Here is an 18,382-nt window from a genome sequence, read left to right as displayed (position 1 = left end):
TAGTAACGTTCTTTTTTTGCTGTAGGAAACTTAGAAGGAGGATATCTCAGAGCACTTTAGAATCTAAGACATTCTGCTCTGCTAGTTGGCCAGCAGGGGGAGCCATCACAAAGTAATTACACAGACACATTTACATGCACCCTTTTCTCAAATAATTAAAGTTTGTGAGCGTTTTCCTAATGCACATCTTGCTCTTCATTGAATTTTCTGGATCATCATTGACCATGCTTTGTCTGTATGCTCCCCAACTGCTGTAACAGGTCACCAGATAGTAAGTGCTGTGGAAAAGCTTAAATGCTGTGCTGTTTCTTTGGAATTCTTTTTTCTCCATGTGCCATGTTTTCAGTAAAAGCTTCTGTTACATAAGGATCCAGGCCAAAGGCTCTGATCTGAGTCCTGCTGCTGCTTTAATGTCTGCCCCTACTTGGGTCTTTTTATTAAAGCCTCTCACCCCTCAATAATAAATGTAAATTACATGTTTCCTACAAGTCCACCTACCCACTTCTTTCAGGGAAAGCTATTTGTTTCCATGCACCTGGAGCTAAATCTCACTTCTTGCATCTTATCCTTTGAGCCAAACTCCTGCCCTGCCACCTCCTCCCAGACGCCCCTAGATGCCATTTTACCAACTCTGGAGGCCTGAGTTGATGTGTTTTCAGGCTGACCCCAAATGAAAGAATTCAAGCCTTGAGTCTTCCCAGGTATGAGATTCTCCGCGTTGCCTCTGACACCTAAAGCAAGGAAGACAAGCATTTGAGTGTGGCACCTAGCCAAGCATAGTTGTTTCAAGAAAAGTCAATAATGCATATTACAAACATGTTTTGGTGACCAAACACAGCCTCCCAGCTACAGGTCTCCTCTAGAAAAGTGAGGCAATTATCTCAATCAGTCAAGTGAAAAGGTCCATTTATGCTTCAATTCTCTGGCTAATTCAGGCAAAAGTAAAATTTTCATCTGAATGATCTCAGTAATTGGCTTGCTGCTTTGCTTTACCAGTGAAAACTCAACAAAGAAGCTGAGGCTGCTCCTTACTAGCAGGGTGGTGGTAATCATAGGGAATTTTGCATCACAAACATCTATGAGAAAGCACATTAGCAGAGACTTTGTTGAGAAATTTCACAAACATAGCTCCTAATCATAGATTAGCTGAAACTTAGAATTCAGTCTTTCTTTTCCCTGCATTTACCTGCTCACCAATTACTGCTCCTTCAGTTTTTCTAGTTGAGAACAAGCGCAATACTAGGTACAAAGAAGACATGGATTTTTCTCCACTCCTTCCTCTCCCCTAATCTTCATACAGCTCTTTACCCATATTTTGAACATGTGATCCCTTTTATGTTCCCAGTCATTGTCTTAGTTCATGGCATCTGGGGTACTTCTCTTGAGCATCCACTCATCCGATGTAGCTACTTACTGAGGCTCTTCCACGTGCAGACGCAATGGTAAGTACTGGAAATAGAGTGACAAGCAAGATGGACATGGTCCTGCTCTTAATTGGTCCTTCTGCCTTTTGTCTTGTACCGTCCTCTAATCCATTCTAACTTGCTGTCAAACTTACTCTGAAAAAAGTCTAGGCTGCTGACTAGCCAAAGCCCTAAGATGACATAAAAAGACCTTGACGATCAGCTATTAAATTTGTGTTCATTCTCCCTTTTTACCACTCTTTCATGGCCTGAAATTTGGTGAATCTGAACCTTAAACAGTGGATCAGAAATGCCTATTCCCCCTTCAGCTGGCTTACTTAACTATGTGCTATTTTTTTAAAGTTGGTTTTATATATTAAAATTATCCTCTCTCTATTATGACATTTACCTATCTAGACTCTTAGCTATTGATACCACAGGGAATAATTTTAAGCCTCTTTAAGTATCTGAGGAAAACTTCCACTGTGTAAACATCAGTTCTATTAACTGGTTCGCTTTTGTTTTTAATTCCAATTGTTCTCTGAACTTATTTCACTACTTGTATATTCCTCATTTTGTTAGCTGGTTTAATAACAATGTTCATCATGGTTCACCTCCACTTTCTGATCTTGTGAAGACTTTATCCTAAATTTTCTACATAAGCTCCATTATTTTATATGACAGACAAGAAAGGGTGACCTCCTCTTTACTCCAAGATGAAAGATGAGATTTTTAGATAGAGGGGACATGCTCGCTTATAAACCTAGAACTCCTTGACCCCGTGACCCCGCCAGGCACCTCCAGTTACATTCTTCTAGTAGATAAAAGATTGTTTGTCTGACTAGGAAAAGTGCAGACATTAGGATGTAAAAATCTTTCTTTTGCTTAGGAGAAGGTGAAGAACTTAGGCAAAGACAGAAGCTTCTCTTTGCCTCAAATAATTTTATCGCTTTTAGCTCAAAACACTCTGAATGCCAAAACTGGGCATTTGGAGGAAGCCAATTCTGAAAATCTTGGGGTGGTCTCACTGGGACACTATTACTCAAAAGTGTGACCTACCTGGGGTATTTGTGTCCAGTGACTGATTGTGGTGGGGCTATAAAGAGCTGACACTATGGACTCCTTAGGGGGCAACTCCAAGGGCCACCCTAGAAGATCTGGAGTGCCCTGTGGATTGGACTCAGGTTTTGTCAGAAATGTGTCACAGTTCAACCTATCCCTCTGTTCAATTGCTTCCTCTTCCTTGCATCTACAGATACTGATACCTAATAAAAACAACTCCTGGGCATCCCTGGTGGCGCAAGGGGTTAAGCACAGCACTATGAAGCTGTCCACAGCCTCTGCAGCACAAGTTCGATCCCCGGCTGGCCAGGGAGATACCCACATGGTGCAGCAGACCTCTCCTGCCTTGCCTGCTACTCTCCTCAGCAGTGTTTTCAGTCAGTCTGCCTGTTCTGCTCCCCATTCTGTTTCTGGTGAATCCGCTCACCCTCCCTCACCTCTGGCCTGTACTCCAGTTCTTACATGCATAAATAAATAAATCTTTATTTAAAAAAAAAAACACTCCTGATATATTACTGAGGTTTCATAGGGATGAAATGCTGCCTAGGAATCTGGAACTGTTTCATGAGTTGGGTTCACCACTCTGTCTGGTGAATCCTCTTACCCCTACTGCACCTTTGGCCTCTACCCCAGTTCTTGTATGCATAAATAAAATAAATCTTAAAAAAAAAAAAACCTAAAAAACTATAAAGTAAAATGAGCAGAGCATTTGTGGTATAGCTGGTCTTTTGTTTTGTGTGGTAGGAGAAGTAACTCTGTTTGAATACACAGGTACCCCTGGGGAGAGGTGAAGAGCTGGTGAGGGGCTTGAAAGGAGAGACATTTTGAAATTGGGGAAAGGTGGTCTGCGTGGGGTCATGTAGATGGACAAGTGGGAGGAGGCACCAAGTAAGAAGATCTTAGTATCATGGGTGACACCTACCAGAGAGCACCCACCACAGAAGAGCCACAAAACAGCAGTACAGACCTGTGCTGTCCATCACAGCACCCACTAGCTATGTGGGACTAGCTCAGGGGAAATGTGCTGCCAGCATAGAATATACTCTGGATTTCAGTTGTGGTTCTAAGATCAATTGGAGTGGCAGGAGGTGTAGGTTATTCTACTAACTGAACTTTCTAAGTTTTCCCCAGGAAGAACAGTCTACTCAAATCCTGGCAGCTGCTTCCTGACTTTTTTTTTTTTTTAAGATTTGTTTGTTTGTTTGTTTGTTTATACAAGCACCGTGTACAGTGAGAAGCACAGGAGGGTGAGAGGATTCACCAGAGACAGAGCGGGGAACAGAACAGGCAGACTGACAAAATACACTGCTGAGCGAAGCAGTGGGTGAGACAGGAGAGGTCTGCCACGCCATGTGGGACCCTCGCCAGAGGCCAGGAATTGAGCCGGCGCTGCAGAGGCTGTGGGCAGCCTCGCAGCCCAGCACTCAACTGCTGTGCCACCGGGGAGGCCCTGCTTCCTGAATTTTAAATGAAGTAGATCTGAAGAATGAACCAGGGAAGACACAGAGCTGGCCACCTCTGAGAATTCTGTTTGAGGGAAGGACCTTCCTAGCTCCTGAGAGTACTGTCAGCAAACAGCCTCCCACTGTCAGCTCTTATTGGGCACTTCCTCCACTACAGAGCACCCACTCACCTTGGGGGGCCTGCATCCAGTGACGGATTGTCGGGTGGCTATCAAGCCCCCGTTATTTTCAGCGTACCAGGCTCAGAGGGATCCTTTAGGCTCCAATGCTCCCCAGTGGGGCTGACCCAGCTGAGGCTGAGGCTCCGTTCCTAATCTGCTTCTTCTCCCTAGCTCCCACAGATACTGGTCTCTATTGAAAATCCTACCTGCTAAGCTCCATCATAACATTCACTTCTGGAGAACACAACTTGCAACAGCAGCGTCTACAAGATTCAGTCTTGGCAGCTCTCATGCCGGCCTGTGACTATGCAGGTGTTTCTTTTTACAAACCTTTTCTCTTTGGAAAACAGGAGCGGCAGCTCTCCTGCCCACCTGTGACTAGTCAGGTGCCTCTTTTTCTCCTTTTCCTAATAAACTTGTCCTTTTAGAATGTAAAAAAAAAATTAAATGAAAGATTCAGTCGTCTTTGTTGTGTTCCTTTCTCTCTCTCTCTCTCTCTCTCTCTCTCTCTTTGTCTCTCTCTCTCTTTCTCTGTTTAGATAATATATAATATATATATTTGCCCCTGAAAACACTCACTCAAATCTTACATCTTTGTCTAAGCTTGTTACTTCATTACGCAACGTCCAAAATCAGCACATCTATTCATCCCCAATAACATTCTTATTTCTGTTAATGGCGTATCTATCCTCGAGTCCTTCCCAAGTTACACTTACCATAGCTGAGTTTACAGTCTTATTACTTTTAATCTCTTGCACCTAAGTAGGCCTCCAAATAACTGACCTTGTCTTATCACCTAGATCCCTCTCCTGGCTTGTCTGGTAGGATTCTGCCTGTCTTGTTCACCATAGTCCCTTCCTGCTCCAGCACAGTTTTCTAAACAGAGTAGGTTCTCGGGCCTCCCTGGTGGCGCAGCGGTTGAGCGCTGGGTTGTGAAGCTGCCCGCAGCCTCCGTGGCGCCGGTTCGATCCCCGGCTGCTCCCTGGCCACCGGAGGAGGGTCCCACATGGCGCGCAGACCTCTCCTGCCGCCCGCTGCTCCCCTCAGCAGTGTACTTCGGTCCTTCTGCCTGCTCTGCTCCTTGCTCTGGCTCTGGTGAATTCTCTCACCCTCCTGCGCTTCTGACTGTACCCAGTGCTTGTATAAACAAAGCAAACAAATAAATAAATAAATAACATGCCTCTATAAAAAAAATAAAAAAATAAAATAAAAAAATAAACAGAGTAGGTTCTCAACAATTATTTTTTGAATGAATAATGATTGCAATGGGTATGAGGACAATTTTTTGCTGGAATTTCCATCTTCCCAGACCCCCTCTGTGCTGCAATCACACTGATATCTCAATCTACCAAACATTACTGTTACTTCAACTAGCTCTTCTAATACCTTTAGTATTTCCCTTTCCCCCCTAAAGATATGTCAGTCTCCCTGGACTGACCTTCAAAGCTTTGCAATATCTGAATCCTCATCTGATTACTCATTTGTTCCTAAGGCGAGTCATCTGCTCTTAGCAACATTCTTCTTTGACCCTGCACAGATCAGGTGGTGTGATCCTGACTCAGCCTCTCCCCAAGCTGCTCCATGATGTGGAATATGGAATCCTCCCTACTAGCTGAAATTCTCTCCCCCCTGAATCTGACACCTCCTCTACCATTTCTGCCAGACATCTTTCCTTTATCTGAACTCCTACACATGCACCACTCATTTTTGCTTTGCACATGGATCAGTAGACTTATTTTCAGCATCTACTAAGCTCCAGGCACTAAGCTGGATGCCCAGGACTTGGATGGTAACAAGACTTATTTTTCTGTTCTCAGTGAGACCTGTAGAGGGAGTATATAGATTACTGAGTGTGATGAGACTTGAAGGGGGCTCTAATAAATGTCAGCATTGGGCATAAGAGAGCAAGTAATTGATTTTCAGGAACAATCTAAATGGAGGGGTATTTGAATTTTCTCTTGAAAAATAAGTAGCTGCTCATTTGAATTACACTGTGAGGATGGGGTTATGGGGTGTATATTCTAGACAAAAGGGAAACTAGAATAACAGGCAAAGACTACATGGTCTGGGCCTCCCAGGTGGCACAGTAGTTAAAGACAGCACTGTTGGGCCTCCCTGGTGGTACAAGGGGTTAGGATGCAACTGATGAAGCTATTCGCAGCCATTGCAGTATGAGTTCGCTCCCCAGCCAGGGAGTTCCCCTCATGGCGCAGCAGACCTCTCCTGACTCACCTGATTCTCCCCTCAGCAGTGTATTTCAGTCAATTTTCTTGTTCTGCTCCCCACTTTCTCTGGTGAATCCTCTCACCCCCTGCAACTCTGGCCTGTACCCCAGTTCTTGTATGCATAAATAAATAAATCTTTAAAAAAAAAAGACTAAGTGGTCTGACTTGTGGGGATGGGAGGATAAAAGAGGCAAGCAAGTTTTGATGAATAAAAAGGCTGGAGAAGTTCTTTTCACCTATATCTTAAGCAGCCTGTGGGCCATTCTGAAAAGTTTGGTTTTACTTTCTTTCTTTCTTTCTTTCTTTTTTTTTTTTTTAAACTACAGCATGTGGGTAGCTCCCTGGCCAGCCGGGATGGAACTCGTGCTGCAGAGGTTGCAGGACAGCTTCACAGTGCTGTGCTTAACATTTGAGCCACCAGGGAGGCCTGAGGCCCTTGGTTTGTACCTAAATGGCAAAAGGAAGAAACAGCACAAGTTTTGTTTTTTTTTTTTTAAATGAGCCACATGTTTAAATTTGAGTTTAAAGATAATCACATAATCATATTATTATTTAACTTGCAAATCTGGAGCCAGTGTCCTGATGTAAGAAAACTAGTTTTGAGAACAGTGATTTGCATATAATAGGTGATTAGCAAGGATACAATTTCTATTCATTCTACCGCCAATAAACATGGGTTTGGTAACCTTCAGTCAGCGACACGAAACAGAGAGGTATATGTATGTACTTATGTGTACACATATACTAAACACCAAACCACACGGAGTAGCTTTAAGCAAACCAAGCAAAAACACTAAGTGGGTGAATCACAGGCTATTACTTATAAGAGACTGAGCCTGCTTTGTAAAATTATTCCCCTAAATTCCATTTGAATAGGGAGTTCTGCTCTGCTCCTGATATTTGTTTACATATCATTACCTGATGAAGAGGTTGAATAGTTAAGGATGGAAAAATTTTATAATTGTCTCCAGCTAGGGATCAATCATAATAAAGTTAACACCTTTGAGATGAAAATGAAATGAGCAATTTCACAGGAGCTGACTTCAGGCAGGACTTTTCAAGAATGTATCCGTTATGGGAGTGTATTCTGCATAACAGAAGGAAGTTGTGATAACTCAATGTAAGAAAGGATTTATACAAAATGTAACAAAAATGCAACAATATATACAACTTAGAAACCGGTTTTACTCTGCTGCAAACAAATGGACAAGATATTGTACAATATTTGATAAAAAGTACAGCATAATACAAGTGCCACTAATAAAAGAAACTTAAAGATAAGACTTAAAAATGCTTATTTGTAATATATATGTACACACTGCAATAAAAAGCCACAATAAATACACGAATTTCCATGTCATCCATAATAAATACTGAAAATATAAATACAGAAGACTACAGCTATTATGAATAAATTATTACAACATAAGGTCCAGGTTAAGTTCTGTTGACTATTATTGTAGCTTATTTTATATACCCTTTGGCATCTTTGATGTTATAACTTACACATAAGAGAGTTCAATCTAGAAACTGACATACAACATGGCGTCTCAGTGAGTGGAGAGTGATTGTGTGTATGAATTGTAGTCTGATATTCTTCCCTTTCATCCTTTCTAAGTGATTAGATTGAACTTAACAGAAATAAAATATCTATTGAAACACTGTTGAGATTGTGTAAAAGTCATACCAAAAATCAAATAAAAGGAACTTATCACAATGTCAAAAAAAATTTACAGTGAGTTTCTCTCACCGTGTATTTGAATTACCTTTTATTTTACCAGCCTAAAATAAAGAAAAAACATAACCAAGCATCAAATGCTCTCGAATGACTTCCCTTGTGTAACGACCATTCCCAATGTCCGAAATGGCTCAACAAAGACTAAAGAATAACACCCAAGTCCTTTGGATCATTTGATCCACCATTACATTCAGTTCATAAGATTTCACCAGAATTTGCAAATATACCAAATTTCTATTGCAACTGGAAAGTGGAGACAGAGTTGATGTCTAAGACTATGATTGAGATACATATACTGCAAAAGGCGACATTTGTTTATGTAACCAATTATACAGATACATTTTAAATGGGGGAAATGTATTTTGATCAATGTCAAATGACCTTTTCCTATCAAATTTATATACCCTGTGACATTGAGGGAAACACATTGAAATAACAAAGTGCCATTTTCTGCATTAACAGGCATTAACCAGTACATATGTATTAATAGTTCTATCTTCAGAGGCTATTACACCAGAAATGCAATAAACTAAAATGAAAGCAGATCAACTTTACTAAGACACAATAAAGGCTGAGGTTCTTAAGAAGAGTTGTAATCTACAGGTTTTTAATTTTTAAAAACTATTTCTGTACTGTAAATGTCTAGCATTTATTTTACATCAAACACTTTTGAAACATGTTTCACAAACTACCCTCCATAAAGGTGCCTAGAATCAATTAAAACATGGGCCAAATTATTCAACACCCTTTATAAAAGCATTCAAAATCATTTTTTGAAAACAAAAAGGGTTCTTTCCCCTAGTGTTGTTTATGGGGAGCAACCACACTGGTGGGGCTGTCATTTCATAAGAGCATGTGGTTTGAGGAGAGAAACAGCTGTACTGTACGTAGATTGAAAAAAATCCCATGGAGGAAGGAAAGATTGATTTTGGGGGTGCTGCTCATCTTCCAGTTAGTTCTGATTTTAAGTTGGAAACAACACTGAATGAACAGAAATTGCTTGCAAAGTTGTGGGGCGTGGGGGAGTGGGGCAGGGAGGGGGTGCTTGGGTCAAGTGATGTGATCAGGAAAAAAAATCACCATCCTCCCTGTTTCCTCCCTTCATATTCAGGCCTTGTCAGGATGACAAATCTTTAAATCATTTTGCTGATCCCTGAGAAGGCAAGCAGCCATTGTTTAAATAAGATGGGGACAAAAGCTTGGATAAATGGTGGCTGAGTAATTCTCTAGAGTCATTTTATTCCACTTCAGACTCTCCACAACTAGTCATATCTTTTCCAGAAGGAGTGGAAAATTTGAAATTCTTATCTGTCACTTTAAGGTAAAGAAAGATTAATGAGAAGATACTTATTTAGAAGCAAGATAGAAAGACTCACTTTATGTAATTGTAACTTCTCAGAAAATTTGAGCAGTTTGAAAATCCATTTACTTGATCCTATCTCTGATGTTTGTCACTGAGGATCTGAAACGGTCATTTTTCCTGACATTGCCTTCTGACGGCACAGCAATCAGAAAATAAGAAATTAAAAGAAAAAAACTACAGCTGTATTTGTCAAAATATGTCACTGTACTGAGTATTGCCTCAGTACCCATATCTTTATTTTAAATAATCTAATTTCTTAGGAGACTTATGGAATCATCAAATGTATTAAGCATCAAAGGTAGGGGAAGCCCAACTTCCTCTGAGTCTCCCAGAACAATAGCCCAAATCACCACAACTGTTGCCAGGTGCCTTGTCCACAAAGACTGGCCAAGATATTTTCTTATGGTGAGAAAAACCTAAGAGAACTGGATTGTGTTGCCAAGGAAACTGCCTTCCCTAGAGATGTTCGGAATAGATGGGTGTCTATCCTGTCGGGCATGCTTGAATGACAGTCCTCCCTGGAGGTAGACGGATGAGCCACATGACCTCTGGAGATCACTTTTAGTCTCAGGACCATAAAATTTGAAGAATACAGAAGATTCTCAAACTTTCCATTATTCACACACAGTTGGGCCATTGTAAGTATCTTTGAAAAGATTAAACTATTCTGAGATACCCATTTGGCCTGACTAGTGCCTAATAAATCAAGATTCAGACAGCAATCTTTGGCAGTAGACACATTTGATTTTGGTACCAAAAAATGACTTTACCAACAATTAATATTTAAAATCAATCAAGATCAGATATCCTGTGATTATCATTAAACCATCCAAGGATCAAAACTAACTTAAAAAAAAAAAGAAAACTAACCTCAGGCAAATTATTTACTAAATCTAGATAGTTTTTTCTCTTTAGTGGAATTCAGATTTGGATTTTATTTCATTTTCTTCTTTTTTTTATATATAAATAAAAGCTCAAAACAGCATAGACTGCAGAAGTTTTAAAAATGATTGGTTTTCTTTATGGCCAGTGCAAAAGTTTGGTGGCCAATAAAGGAAGGAGAAGCAAACAAAATTGAGTAAATTATGCTACAAAGCTAGAAATTTCAATCTCATTTTCAATAGATTCCCTTTGTAGAGACAATAGCGAAAGACTATTAGGTCACACTCCTAACAGGAGAATTTCTGGTCTTCCCCAGCAAGGCAGCAGGACATGGTAAAGATTTCTGGTGATAGAAACTTCTAGATAATTTTTAAAGAGAGATTTTCTAAATCAATTTCCTTTCAGTAACTCATTAATAGGTAACCATTAAAACACTTCCAAGCCAGATAAAAATATTAGGAAGAAGCCAAAAGATAAAAGAAAGGGATACCTAACAATGAAGCTATTCCAAAATTATAACTAAAATGAATTAGGTAACATAAATTAACTTAGACAAAGGCAAGGCTAATTTATACCATAATATTTTCCTATTCTAAATCCTTCTAATCTATATACATTATCTTAAAAATAGTTAAATGACCTCACATGTTACTAAAATGAGTTATTGAACTGACTGGACCATCACCATGGAATTGAATACCACAAAGAAAGGAATGACATCATTAACATGTTGAATACAAATACTGTGCAAAAGAAATTCTATCATATTCCTTTGAAACTTTAATCCTGCCAAAAACTTCCATCGGATGAAATAAAATGACACTAAAGTTGGCTTTTCTTGAATTAAAAAAGCAAGTGTAAATTATCAAATAAAAATCAATTACCTTGTAGTGATGTATTTATCATAAATGAAAGTAGTTAACAATGTGACCTAAATCTTTGAATTTACTTCATTTTTCCATGAATGGAACAATTACTTGTATTTACTAAAATTCTGGGCTATATATTTAGATTACAAAAATTGCATATAAAAAATGAACTGGTTTAGGCTTTGAATCTGCTTTTATACACCTTTCTGTTTCCTATCAGGTCATTCTGTCTAAATCACTAGTCAGGATACGAAACCAAAGACATACCATCTACTATCCAGACAACACGTAGTTAGACTAACTGCAGAACTGGTCACCAGATAAAATACAGGTCATATCTGGCTTTTGGGCTAGGAGGGGATCTCACGGTCTAGCTTGACTGCCATGAGAAGAATTGATGTAAAATTTAGAAGATATAAAACTTAGAAGTGACTTTTAAAGCATCACACTGATTACAGATTTGGCAAGTAAAACAGTAAAGAACCCTTTTATTCCCATATTCATTACTCTTGACAATAATCAGTCCTGTTAATATAAAATGTATTTAAAACTTAGTTTCTTTAGTATGTTGTAACTCTGTTTTTCCTTTTTAAAGCATCAAATTATTTTTAGACAGTAAATTGTAATTGATGTGGATGGTGGACAGCAGATGTGAGAACCAACTAGGCCCGAATGTCATCATAACATCCACACTGTAACCTTCAAGTTTTGGAATATTTGTGACTTATTTCTGCAGTATAATAAAATTTTAGTTTTTCAGCTCTGTTGAAATATTAGGGCTCTTAGGAGACACGACTATGTATTAAGCTTATATTCCATGCTCACCCCACCCTGACTCTTCCGTAATTCTACTGAGTTTCTGAATTGCTGTTATTCAGTTAAATTAAGTCAATTACATTCTTTAGTGCTACAGAAAAACATTTGATGAGCTGTGCTATTTGTGCAAAGCTGTGTGTGGCATTTGGCTTAGGCATTCAAGTTACTGGAGCACACGCTAGCAGACCATAGAAAGAGTAATGTGATCAATAGTCTCAAATCTGTTAAAACCAAGAATAATTAAGGCTTTAAATTTTTGGTGTTGGTCATGGTAAGGATACAACAGATAATTTGTTTCAAATTATGGTCAAGTCTGGCCTTTGAAAGCATGAAGGGGCTTCCATTTAAGGTTAGCATTTTAAAGAATCACTTTAACCATGGCACCCTAAATTCTCTGAGAGAAAGAGGAGCAGAGGCCATTTTAAAGAGAAAGATTAAGTCATATTTGAAGAAATGGAAGACCGTGGCATATTTTAATAAGGCAGTCTCGGATTGACTTCTGAGGATGTTCATTTTCTACCTGCTAATTTGATGGTTTGTAACCCCAGTTAAAAGTTTGGGTGTGGGGAGGTGATGGATGTACTTTTTTCTCCCTGTTGCAAGGTGAAGCCTTTGGAACTTGGAAGTAGGGTTTTGCTATCTGATAGGCTGTGTATAAATAGAAGAGTGATTGTGTTTCACATTGTTGTTTCAAAGGTTTCCTGAACAATTTCCCAAGTTATGTGTGAGTCAAACCCGCCTTTGAAACTGTCTGGTAGGAGTTTGCTGGTATAAATTTAGCATCATTTGTATAGGTCTAACACGGAAGGAGCAATTAGCGGAAACTATTTTATTTGATAAATTCTAGCTGAGTCCAGATTTAAGCTATAAATTTTAGTTAAGGGGAAAGGGAAGAAGGAAGACACAGTGAATTCCATTAATTTAGGAAAAATTATCCTTTTAGACGCAGTTTACATATATAATTAGATGATAATTGATGTCACTTTTTCTAATATCTCTTTATAAAATCACATATTAAAATGGTGGTTTGATTATTTCATGCCACTTCATCACCATCCCTTATAATTTGTAGTTTCCCCTCTTTTTACCAACTACAATGATTCCTTTAATCTAATAGGTGTTCAATAAATATTTCTTGAAAGAATTAATAGTTGATGAATTTTAACTAGTAACACCAAAGGGTTATAAACTTGCACCACAATATCAGAAGCTTAAAGTACAAGTGATATATCAATTTATAGGAAATGAATGATATATTTTTCTGCTTAATGGTAACAAAACCAGAATTTTGTCTACAAGTCATGTGAATATTGAATATAGAATTTTCAAGGACATAATCACTTAATATCATCTCTCTTGCTTTCTTGATTAATTTGTGACCAGTGTATCTGTAATTTATTGTTTTATTTTGGGAGGGGGTATTGTTGGTTCATGTAAGATTATTAAGATTTTATCACTCTGATAAATATTAACTTCATGTTTTGTCTGACACACTGCGAAAAATAGTTTCATCACGATTAAAGATTGGCTTTCAAAAGTATAATATTCAATTAACCAAAAGACATGAGACAATTGAATTTTACTTATGTCTTAATAATCAATGATCAAGAGATGGAGGAAAACAACTTAAGTAAATCTCTTTCATTGACTTCTTTCTCCCAAAGGAAACTAGAATACAAAGGAGATGCAAGCTGCTTTAGTCACTTGACTTGCAAATCAATTTGGCCTGGATTATAACTGGGAATTAAGCCCCAATAAAAGGTATTGGGCCAGTGCTAAAACAACAGGGACCAGAGCATGAAACTTTGCCATTGACAGTGAATGACTAAAAGGCTGTGTGTCAAGAAAGACTAATTTGGTCAGATATACTATGGGGGCAATACAACAGCTGCAGGTCAGGTTATTGTGTCTTGGCATAAAGACCTTAAGTATCCCAACTGGCTGCATCGAGATTGATCCCCATTTTTAAGAAGCTTAGAAAAACTGTAATGCTTTCCTGGCATGTGGGCAGATTTTGTTGAATAGAAAGGGCTATTAATGGGGAAAAAGTCAGATGGAACACTATGCTCGCTTTCTGGGAAAGAAAGTAACAGTGAAATGATCCCATCAGTATTATTTGCAAATTTAACCCAATATAGCTTTAAAAATGATCCTGTTTTCTAGACCACATTTTTAGACTATAAAACCCAACCAGATTCTTGTGTAAGGAAAATTCAGTATTCCTTACTGGCCATTGCCTAAAATCTGTCACTGTCCAGTGTATGGTATACATCTTTCTAATGTATGGTTACATGGGAGTGTCTTAATAGGTAGTGTCTTCATGCAATTTGTGGGAGATGTTTAGGGGTTAGGTTATGTATATGAAAATTTGGAAAGGAAGCTGTCATTGTTGGAAGGTTAATTATTCTGTGCCTCAGTGACCTTCAACTCCATTTGGATAGGGAACAAAAAGCTCTGTTTTCTTGTTTGCCTATATCTAAGTTAAGCATCTTTTGGAAATGAAACTACAAAACGGACCAGCCAAATGTAAACAAGTGTCAAACCTTCTTACGAAAATAAAGCTGAACTAAATTAAATACCTATCTTTTCTGAAACTGACCACCATTCTAGCCTTCAACTCTGTCCCAGCCAAAATCTTCTCTTTCCCACTCTGCCAAACTCTGTGTTCCAAGAATAAATTCCAAGTGCTTTATACATAGATATTTCAAGGTTTGTAATGGACCAGTTAATACGGAACACACGATTCTTTCACATGCTTGAATAAAAGAACAACAGCCTCTTTGTCATTTTTCTCTTTGGGCTGGTGCTCTATAGATTGTATTGGTGGGGGAAAAAATCAGAGATCAAGCACTAAAAACTGTAACTTTGGAGACAGCATGGCATATACTACTGAGATTTGAGTAAAACTCCAGTCTGATCACCCCAAAGGGGTTAACCTTCAAAAGGGATACTCCTATCCCCATTACTGTGACCTCCATAAGGATAAACCCAAAATTTCCTTCACATTAATGGTTATAAATTTGGCCCATTTTTAGGGTAGAGAACAGGCAGGAACCAACTGCATGGTGGAAGATCTGCCAGGTAAACATGTTTTCCTCACATCAAGTTTTAGTAGAAACTTTTCCATTGGAGGACTCCCTCTAAACATTTTAAAGTTCAATTAAAAAAATAGTACTTTTTAAAGAATTGAGATCTACAATGTATTTATAGCTGTACTTCTAAACATCCAAGTCTAAAAGACATTGAAAATTAAGCAATGGGGCCTCTCTGGTGGAGCAGGGGGTTGAGACACACAGCACTATGAGGCTATCTGAAGCCACTGAGGCATGAGTTCGATCCCTGGCCAGGGAGGTGACCCACATGGTGCAGCAGACTTCTGCCTCGCCTGTTGCTCTGCTCCGCAGTGTAATCAGTAGATCTGCCTGTTCTGCTGTCTCTGGTGAATCCTCTCACCCCCTGCATCTCTGGCCTGTACCCCAGCTCTTGTATGCATAAATAAATAAATCTTAAAAAAAAAAGTTAAGCAGTGATGCAGTCGTTGACTAGCAAGGCATGTCCACATTTCAAAGAGGCATAAAATGTGAAGTGACATAACAATAGAAAGTTAAAAATGTGAAACTGATTTAGCATAGTCATATTGCATTAAAAAAAAGGTAGAACACACTAGTTACCTAAATTAATTTACAAGAAAACCTAAATTTTAGAAGTCCTCCGATGAACCAAGTGCAGATAATCTAAAGGGGGGGAGTGCATGGTTTATTTCTATCTGTTCCCTTTCACTAAGAGAACGTGAGGTAATTAGAAAGTGTTCAATGCATTCTGGACTGTTCTGCTAATTGTCTGAGGCAAGAGAAATCAAAATGCTTCAGAAAAGTAAGGCCTTAGTTGAGTATTTGGGTAGAGGCCCCCCCCCCCTTCAATCAGTTAGTCACTACCTGGAAATCTCATTATCACTCATTTTGAAGAGATGGATTGATTACGCTGTAGAAAAGGCTGGTTGCTGAGGATGTGTCTTTTCCATGTTTCCTCAGCCTCCTCTGCTTTTACCGAGTTAGGTCTTCAGAGTGGTGAAGGAAAAGAGGTCACTTTTCCTTCATAAAGTATCATTGGATGATTCCTCTATATTAATTATGTGAACCTTATAATAGTTACAGATTTTAAAAAATTTTATTTTCATCTCAAAGAGTTCTCAGTCCCCAACCCTCACAAGGTACCATGAAGGGGCACTAAAGTGCATTTTGATATAGGGGAGTAGAGTTTAAAGGTGCTGTCCAAGCTAAGAACCAAGATGATGCTGTTTAAAAAAGAAAGGCAATTCCTTCTACCTCCATCTCTGGAGTCAACTGAGGGAGGGCAATGAACTAACCCCTCACCGGAGGATTGTCCTAACTCTTCACTTTAGAGAAAACTGTGGAAGGACCTGCACATAGAGACTCATTTATTTGTCCAAAATAGCAAAAATAGGCCTATTTCATCCTTAAGAAAGTATTTGCAAATCTCATCAGTCATGATCATAAAAATGTGAATGGATTCCAGATGCAATCCGTGTGGGCATGCTCGGTGGTACTAACTATGCATCTTCAGCTTAAAAGAACATGCTGCTGTTCATTTTCATCAAAACATGACTTCTAACTACCATAAATAAAATACACATGGAACGATTAAATCTTTTTCTTACAATAATTACTTTTACATTAAAAAGTCACCATCATCTTCAGATATATCGAAAATTAGGACTCTAAATCTTAGTATTTCCCAGTTTTAGATAACAATCTTGCACAGGCCCGAAAATCCAAAACTTGGAGCTCTGATTTACACAGCTTGGCAGGTTTCACACAGTTTCACAGGTAGGCAACTGTGAGATATGCTTTTTTAAAATTAGCATTTTCTATCAAAACAGTCTGAAATCTTTTAAAATCCTCATGGAGACTGTATTTGTGCAATGCCACAGTCACATAGTTAGAAAGGAGAAAACAAAATACAGTCTGGAAGATTCACCACAGTCGAAGTTTTCTTGGTCCTCAGTTTAAACAATGATGGGCCCAGGAAAAGCAATTAAATACAGTGCTTTAAATAGGAGGAGATCTGGTCTGAGAATAACTTAAGCTATTAAACAGGCACAGTCTCAACCACGGGCGACTTGATGCACTCCTCGTGCAATCTGCTCTTTTCTGCAAGACTCAAAGAATTTTCAGGAGGATGCTCTGAGATGCGACTGTCACCATTCAATGTAGAGACAAACCCATCCTGGGAGGGACCTTTCAAGTAGGAATGAAATTCCACTTGAGGATGACTGGACCTATGTTCCGCATATAAACTATTGCAGGGCACACCGCTGTCATTTTCGGAGGAGGAGCAGCAAACGATGACGGAGGGGTTGGCAGTGGGGTAGTGGGACGCGCTGTAGGCCTCCTCTGCTTGTCGGGCGTAGTCCACGAATTGTTCTGGGGTCATGGTGTAAGGCACCAGCGAGAGGGTACCATTTTTGACAGTATCTCTTTCAGAATAGTTCTCTGAGATCTGATTAGGAGTTCCTGGAATGTGGCTATCTATTTGGTAATACAGAGTTGAAGTGTTGGCATAAAAAGAAGCATTTTTTGCGTGGCTTTCATGAACAGCGCTGCCATCAGAATAACACAGGACAGAGGGAAGAGGGACAACTTCGGCATGGGTGCCCAAACCTTCCACGAAGCTGTCCCCTTTCTCTTCTTCCTCTTCTTCCTCCTCCTCCTCCTCTTCCTCCTCCTCCTCCTCCTCTGACTCACTAGGCGCCAAGCTTTGCGTGCTAGAATCAGTGACTCCGCTGCAGAAGCTGCTCCCGTCCTCCTCTTCCTCCTCCTCCTCCTCCTCCCCTTGACAATCTAAGTCCTCGGCGGACTGCAGGTGCAGCACTGCAGCCTGCGGTTCAGTTTCAATCTCAAAATTGTCTGCAATGGAATATTCGACAGAGTGAGCAACAGGGCCCATAGAACTACTGTGAGCACTTATCTCACTGTGGCAGCCGTTCAGAGTGGGGATTTGCTGCTCTCGATTTTTCTCCAGTTCAAGTTTCATTATTGTGTGCAAAAAGTGAGTCCGGACACGGATAGGATTAAATTCAATTCTACCTGCTGTGTTACTACAGCCTTCTTTAGTGCAGCCACATGGGAAAGACATTCGATCCACCTTGGAAGGAAGAACACAGATTAGCCCCATAGAACTCTTACAAACGAAATAAAAACCCAATACCTTTTGGCAACCCCTTTGACTCCGGATTACTTAATTCTACTTATTCCAGAACAAAACTACAAATAGCAATGATAAAAGGGAAATAAAGGCTGAAAAATGAGTTAATCTAGTTTTAAAACCGATATTCAGTGAAAAAAGTTATTGTTATAGGTGTGTATTTTCATCTCATTTC

At 39.3% G+C, this 18,382-nt stretch overlaps 1 protein-coding gene across 10 annotated transcripts in view; it reads right to left on the bottom strand.

Moving 5' to 3' along the window:
• Nucleotides 1–7,490: 7,490 nt before the first annotated feature.
• CSRNP3 (cysteine and serine rich nuclear protein 3) overlaps nucleotides 7,491–18,382 on the bottom strand; it is a 189,567-nt gene continuing 178,675 nt past the window's right edge. For all 10 annotated transcript variants that reach the window (XM_054699810.1, XM_054699811.1, XM_054699815.1 and 7 more), the window contains one exon: nucleotides 7,491–18,147. In XM_054699810.1, coding sequence (XP_054555785.1) covers nucleotides 17,092–18,147 — 1,056 coding nt within the window. In that variant the 3' untranslated portion in view covers nucleotides 7,491–17,091. The remainder of the gene's footprint in view (nucleotides 18,148–18,382) is intronic.

The sequence above is a fragment of the Talpa occidentalis genome, unplaced genomic scaffold, assembly GCF_014898055.3.
Source record: "Talpa occidentalis isolate TD23 unplaced genomic scaffold, MPIMG_talOcc4v2.1 talOcc4.3, whole genome shotgun sequence".
NCBI lineage: Eukaryota > Metazoa > Chordata > Mammalia > Eulipotyphla > Talpidae > Talpa > Talpa occidentalis.
Note: the sequence above shows the minus strand (reverse complement) of the source record. Positions and strands in the feature narration are given on the sequence as shown.